A 7,467-nucleotide genomic window follows, 5' to 3' on the forward strand; every position below is an offset into this window, starting at 1 on the left:
GGAACACCTCTGATTATGGTATTATAACGTCAAAAGAGATCAGCTCATAGCATATCGGGACTTTAATCCACCCAAGCATTTGCTGCCACGCTAGCAAGCAGCCATACTGGCATAGCTGCTCCATGCACCAACCATTGCCAAAAGACAGCGATCCTACTGCGTTTTCACCTTTTTATATACTTTGAGACTTCTCGTCTCTCTGAGAAAGCCTTATGATTAACAAAAAAACAAGGGCTTCCATCTTTAGTAAAGAAATGTTATTTTCAAGCTGATTACGGAAATATACAATATCTTGCATGTGGTTGGCTCCGGGGATAGTTTGCCAACCATGGTGCAAGGTCAAAGCAGTATGGAGAACAGTCATAATGCCCAGAATATACAGCTGGACATCCCTACAGCAGACTTGAATGAACTTGAGTCTTAGTTTTTCAAGCATAATTTTCCATACAAGCAACTGTTTGATTTCCTCTTAATACATCCCTCATTCCCCAACCTTTACCATAAAGTCTTGGCTATAACATGCAGGAGTAACTTTACACTCTATTCTGTAGGGAAAAAAATGGAGTACATGCATATACGGTAATCCACACCCAACAGATCAGTTCAATGGCTGATGATCGCCAAGACTGATCAACGGGCAGTTCCTTAACTAATCTGTAATAAGATAATTTATTAGGTTAAAGGCCATTACAAATTATATTTTTTTGGGGGGGGGGAAATCTATACCCACTATCAGATCACTTGTGACAATTTCAGGCGACAAATCTCACTGATCACATAGTTGTATTCATGTTTTTTTTTTTTCACATTAACACCCCTCTGTTGACTCTTACTGATAGGAGGGATAATCTGCGGCAATTTACCTAGAAGAACCTTTGACTTCCAGATCAGTGGTGTGTGTGTGATTTTTTTTGACCCTTTCAATGTTGATGCTATTTAGGAGCCGAGCATTGTTTATGGCCTGCGCAGGAGGACTCGCGGACGGTTGTATTTTCTTGTCTTTGGTTATAATGTATAGCGCTTGCCAGGCTAAGGTGCATCAGGACGTGAACTCTGGTACAGCAGACAGGATCAGGGCCATCTAGACCCAGTCCTACTTACACTGGGGTCTTGAGTTTGGCTGCCCTGTGTAAACCAGTGATCACCTATTTAACTATGCATTATATAGGGCCAGGTGGGCCATTCTTGGTGGAGAAACCTGCCAGGGTTGGCCCTTAATAACTACTCACACACAGCCACTCTCCTCTTTAGTGAATAGACCCATTTCACTCCTAAAATTCCACCCTTAAATACTATAACAAGTAAATCACCCCATGGTGGGTGAGAAGCAACTGCCAAGAGGCCAGAATCTGGGAACCCAACATTTACTTCTTAAAATAAAATATGCAACGGCAGAACAAATTTCCATTGAACGTGTACTCTGACCGCATATCAGAGGCAGAACACAAAAAATACACAGCCATTATTAACTCCAAGAGTTATTACCTTTAATTGGAGCCCCTTTTCATTCCAACTGAACAGAACAGAGGCGGTGAAAGCTCATGTGACTTACCTTTTATTTGGACAATAGAGAAAAGTATCAATTTAGACCAAAATAGGATTATGGCAGACCCCAGAATTGTCATTCATGAGTTATGCTGCAAGTGTTTTTTGGCATTGACTTACCCCTCTATTCGGTGGGCTAATTAAAGTTACTTTGTGCTTGGTAGGGTAAACAGATTCAGCAAAAGCTCCAGCGTGCTGCAGCATACATCCGTTTATAATATTGCTCAAACATCTTTCGCACACCTCAGGAACAGCACCATCAGAACACAAGACAAACCCACTTGTTTTAGTATTACTTGTTTATTCCTCAAAGTCATCTGGCAGATGTTGTGGTGGGATTGTTAAAGGGAAACCATACATAAAATACGCATTTCTGCTACATGATACTAGTTTGTAACTCGCATATATTTATACACAAACATCAGTACTTTCCACCTCTTGTTCCCAAAGTGCTTGAGGAAGTAAATGTAAAGATAAATTGCTTCCAGCTGTAAAAGAGCACATGCAAGCTCAAATATCCTACATTCTGGCAATGTATGAGAAGTGAATATAAATATTTAAGAAATTTCCAATTGTTTTCATAAAAAAGGAGAAATCTTAATTTTAGCTATAGTTTCCCTTTAAGAGAAGGATCTGTCCTCAACACATAACCAGAGAGTACTGGATTACAAGTGCCGGAGTATGAGAGATTGAATTCTTCACATTGCAAACAGGATAAGAAAAGCAACCATAAGACAGAAGAGTCCCATAGCTTCAGACAGGGCGAACCCCAAGATGGCGTAGGAGAAAAGCTGCTGCTTCAGAGATGGGTTCCTGCACAGAAATACAAAAATTGGGCATTAAGGGAGTTGTAGGGAAAACAAGAAACTGCAGACACTAGACTGTCGGATTCGTGCAAATTTTAACAAAACTTGTCAATTGCATTAATTTGTATGAATGTCTGAAAACAAGGGGGGACCCCCAATGAAACTGAAAACAAAGCAGAGCTCTGAATTTTAATTTCATTGCTTTTTCACCATCTTCCTACTTTCTTCGCCAACCGCTTCTGTGCCCCCACGACACAGGGAAAAAAAAAAGGAGAGGCGAGCAGTACATGCAATATACTCCCTGCTTAAACAAAAATACAACAACATTATCTCTCCGCATTCTAAGGCACGGAAAAGTAAAGCATGTACCAATAACAGTGGCACTCAAACAGTGGAAAGTCCCATCTAGCTGCCTTTCCCTTGTCACTCTGCATTTGCCCTTAATTAAGGTCACAATACCTGGTAAGGGCATACGGGCATAACTCATAACTCACGTGGCCTCTCTGGTTGTGGAAACATGTTTTAAGGTGAGAGAGCCAGTGGGAATAGCCCTTGCTATACAAGTTTGAGCTACAATGTTTAACTGTATAAATTTAGGCTTTGGAAGGGACCTGGGAAATTAAAACTAAACACAAGTCAACTTCATGCCTATTTGAATATTAATCCAATAATTTTTACTGCTCCAAGTGGCCCAACCTTTTTTTTTTTTTTTTTTTTTTTACGCAGCATTTAAAAAACACTTCTCCAAATACATCCACACGAAACATAAGTCCATGATTTGCCCGACCATCAACATTCTTTTTTAAAAAAACAAAACCAATGAATGAAATCATGGCAATACAGTAATAGGACATGCAAGTTTTAATACATAAAGTGTCATCACTGGGGGTGGGGGCGAGAGAAGAAACAGAAGCAAATAAAAAAAACCATAAAGAGCCGACAAAACAATTACCTGGCATATCCGATGATAAGGCTGCCGAACACGGTCCCAATACCGGCACCAGAACCGGCCACTCCTACAGTAGCAGCACCAGCCCCGATAAACTTAGCAGCGGTATCAATGTCCCGGCACACAGCACTGCTCTGGATCCCACGAGCGGGAACAGGCAGCAACTGCTGGAAATAAAGGCAAGCCATCAGAAAATAGGACCGACTTACATCGTGTTAATAGTTATATGACTGGACACATGTTTGCAGGAGCAGGCGGTAACAGTCATACATTCAGCGGGAGCAGGATTAAAAACAGTGCCTCCATCTCCTCTTTGGAACATCTTTGAAGCCGGTTAACTCAATTTAACCCCATCAAACCATATATTTTTGAAACCTAGACACCCCAGGGTATTTCAAATGCTGTTATTTTAACCCTTTCCATGCAACAATTATACAACCACACTTTGCCAAACTTTGTAATAGTAATTTTTTTTTTTCCACACAGTTATTTCCACTTTAGTTATAGATATACAGGTTCTGGTATATGTGACTGTCAAACACCCCAATGTGTGTTCAGGAACATCTCCTGAGTGCAGTGATACCCCACATGCATGGGTTTGTCATGTTTGAGATTTAAAATGCCACATTTGGGAAGGGCGCTTTTTTTCTCAATTTTGGTCAGTCTGTACCTATGCCCTATCTTTGAGCTCGGCCACTCCAATTTACCCCATCAAGCCATTTTTTTTATATTAGACACCCCTTGGGTATTTGAAGTGCTTTTATTTTAACGCTTTCTATGTTGAGATTTTTGAGAAATGTTAGCACTTGCTCAAAATAATAAACTATTTTTTTGTAATTTTTTTTTTTTTTCCTCACACATTTTGCTGTTACTGGATGGCTCCTCTGGTGACATCACTGCATAATTATTTTTAAATGTTAGCACACTTTTTTTTTATTATTTTTTGAATATTTTACTAATCACATTGTGATTAGAAAGCTGGGCTCCATTGACTTGCATGGTTGAATGCAGTACCTGTATTCAACCTGCAAGTGGAGCCAGAGTTCTCTAGAGGGTCTGGAGACCATCTAGCGAACTTTTTCAACTTGATTGTTTTTTACAGGGCGGCCGCCATCTTGCTGATGGTGAAGATCTCCGGAGCGGTCACAGCCTGTCTTGAGGCAAGTGTTTGGTGTCCCTGAATGCTTCCTGATCGAGGCATTCCTCGTTGATCACTTTCTAAACTTATTTAATTTAGTGATGGTTCAGGGCCGTCAAAGGTCGCGAAGGGGTTAAAGTCTAAACTAGTTAATATGTTTAGAGTATTAAGATACCACTACTTCTTTAACATATCCAAATAAAGCCTTGGTGATATGCCCTGGAGTATTGGCTTTTACCATTTAATTCGTTAATAAGCCTTAGAAGAAAGAAAAAAAAAAAACTGAAAACTATTTTCAGAAGCTAGATTGACAACCGGACCCAAATTGCAGCATTTTTCAAGTGACATGAAGCTCGTGGATCTTAAATCAAAACATATACAAATTAAATGGTAAGGCAGGTTGGACAAGAACGTTATGGTATTACTCTGTACATGTGAAAGAATTAGCGTAGTTATGTGTTCTGTATGTGACAAATTGCAATGTGGAGTCAACTAATTGGACAATTAACCGTGCTGTAAATATTTACTATCTAGCACCATGTGTCCCCCTGTTCTATGAACATAAAACTCAGAACCAGATTTCTAATCGGCAGCTTGAGGAACGTTTATTTGTAGACAGATGCTCATTTATGTGTAATCACTGTATACAGAAGAGAGGATTTCCTTGACTAGCAGACTACTTAGTAGGTTATAATACCTGCTCTGTCCTGAGTGCGGTGTAGTTCAGTACAGGGGCTGTCAGAGGACGGCAGAGAAGACAGGCTCCGCTTCTCAACTGGTCAAGAAAAAAAAAAAAAGGAATCATTAAAAATAAATTATCAGATGAGAAACAGCAAACATTTTTTCAGAGCCTCAAAATATTGGTGGGATTTTAAGGGCAGATGTAGACTTCATACATAATGTATGTGAACAATTGATAAGAATCCCATTTGCAGGCTGGTCCAACACCAGGCCTTACTATTCTAAAGCAAGATTACAATGATGACAAACAAGGTCACATGAGCTGCAGCTTCTACCTCAGCTACCACATTACTTTAATATGCATTTGCCTTTAAAGGAAATGTAAGGGATGGTAAACTGTACCTATATTAAATAGCAAGTTACCAAGTTATATTTTTTCACGCCAACACTTTACTTGACCCTCTTGTATCTGGATTTCGCACTCCATTGGGACCGCCCTTATTAAAGTTACTAATCCAAGGGCCATTGCTCTATGCTAATCCTACCGGACCTTTCTGCTCCCTTCGCCTTCAAACTCTTCACGATCTTAGTCTTTGTGACACTGCTCTCTTCTGGTTCACATCCTACCTTTCTGATCGTACCTTCAGTGTCTCCCTCTCTAATAACAGTTCCCCCCCCCCCCCCCCCCGACTCAGCTCTAGGACCTTGCCTGTTCTCATTTTACACCAAGTAACTTCGCAAACTAATCTCAACATTTGGCTTTTAATACCAGCTGTATGCCGACGACACCCAGATGTAGTTATACTCTGATATCTCTCCTGCTCTCAGATCATGTATCAAACTGTCTTGCCTCTGTCTCTAAATGGATGTCTGCATTCGCCCCTTCCCAACACAAAATGTCACTAAGGCTTTTGTTTTTCCCCCCACCTCCCGTTTTTGACTATTTTAACCCCGTTTTAGCTGGTCTCCCTCATACCCATCTTGCTACCTCTTCACCATGAATGCTGCTGCCAGCCTCGGGTTCCTCACCCTTCGCTTTTCTAAAACCTCTCCCCTGTCAGTCTCTTCGCTTTAGGGTGCATTTCAAAATCCTGACTTATTTTCAAAGCCCATTAGTCTCCCTTCTTACATCTCATCACTCATCTCTAAATATGCTCCTACCCAGTCTCTGTTCACCTAATGATTTCTGTTTGTCCTGTACTTTGATCTCTACTTCACATTCTGGCTTGCATGATTTCTCAAGGGCTGCCATAAATTAAAAAAAAAAAAAGAAAAAAAAAAAAAAAAAAAGCCTCTAGACCCTACAAACATACACGCTGACAAGCTTCCTCCCATCTTCCTTAACCCAGGTGTCCTAGTCTCTCTCCTGCCTTCGGACAATCCTTACATTAACGTGGCTGCTCCATCCCTAACAGTGGCACGTTTACCTCTTGTGTAATACACCCTAACTCCCTCTAGATTGTAATCTCGTTTGAGTGGAGCCCTCCTCACTGCTATATAATCAACAAGATGCTCAACTGACCAATTTCTGTTCATTGCCCTTGACTTACAATCAGGCAGTTGACTAAAAACACCATTGAGTAGATCATTAAACAACCTAGATCTCAAACCGCTTTCTTTTGATGTCCCGTCACTCTCACGCTTGTCAGTTCTAAAAATGTATGCTTATTTGTCCATAAAAGAACATGTGCATCCCAGAGTATTTACATACACACAGTATTTCTAATAGCGTATATAGAGAGTAAAATCCACAAGGCTGTGTGCATCAGGTACTTGATGGCAGGTGAACAGATTCCAGGCAGATGGCTGGGATGGACAGCCTCAAGAGTATCCTTTCAAAACCCCAGAGCATGATTTATGTGTCCAGCATATATGTGACCTCTAGATCCCCTCCCTAAGTTTTATCAAAACCCTGACCACAGCAAATCAAACAAGACCCTCCAATTTACCAAGCCATCAGACTCCACATTACTTAATGAGCTCATATCTTAAATCATAACCCCCCCATGACATCACTTACCAAGGAAGGATTTGACACAAGTTTAGCACAGGCGTACATTGTGAGCTGAGGTTGAACACAAGGATATCACGGCAAAAGCTGGTAAGAAAAAAAATTAAATTAAATGCATCATCCGACTACCCAGATACCTCACCTGCATTTAACATCATAAAGGAAACACGCAACGTTACCCCGCAGCCTTCCTGCCGCAATGCAGCCTACCCTCACGGTAAAATGGGATTAAGCAGCGCAGGCATTCGATGGGGCCTACTGGTATAATCCAGTGCAGAGCACCAATACTGCAGAATTCGCCTAGGAAAACCCTAGAGCTTTAGGCACTGAAGGCCTT

General features: G+C 40.9%; 1 protein-coding gene across 1 annotated transcript; it reads right to left on the reverse strand.

Moving 5' to 3' along the window:
* Window positions 1-2,243: 2,243 nt before the first annotated feature.
* Window positions 2,244-7,216, reverse strand: LOC149286580 (ATP synthase F(0) complex subunit C2, mitochondrial-like). Its single transcript, XM_089493977.1, has 4 exons — window positions 7,140-7,216; window positions 5,136-5,213; window positions 3,304-3,467; window positions 2,244-2,358 (listed from the first exon to the last, which is right to left on the reverse strand). Exons 1-4 carry the CDS (start codon window positions 7,176-7,178, stop codon window positions 2,244-2,246), a joined length of 396 nt encoding a protein of 131 aa, XP_089350103.1. The 5' UTR covers window positions 7,179-7,216.
* Between the last annotated feature and the right edge of the window lie 251 nt (window positions 7,217-7,467).

This window comes from Sceloporus occidentalis, unplaced genomic scaffold (assembly GCF_023333645.1).
Source record: "Sceloporus occidentalis isolate IW3139 unplaced genomic scaffold, rSceOcc1.0.p SCAF_68, whole genome shotgun sequence".
Classification (NCBI taxonomy): domain Eukaryota; kingdom Metazoa; phylum Chordata; class Lepidosauria; order Squamata; family Phrynosomatidae; genus Sceloporus; species Sceloporus occidentalis.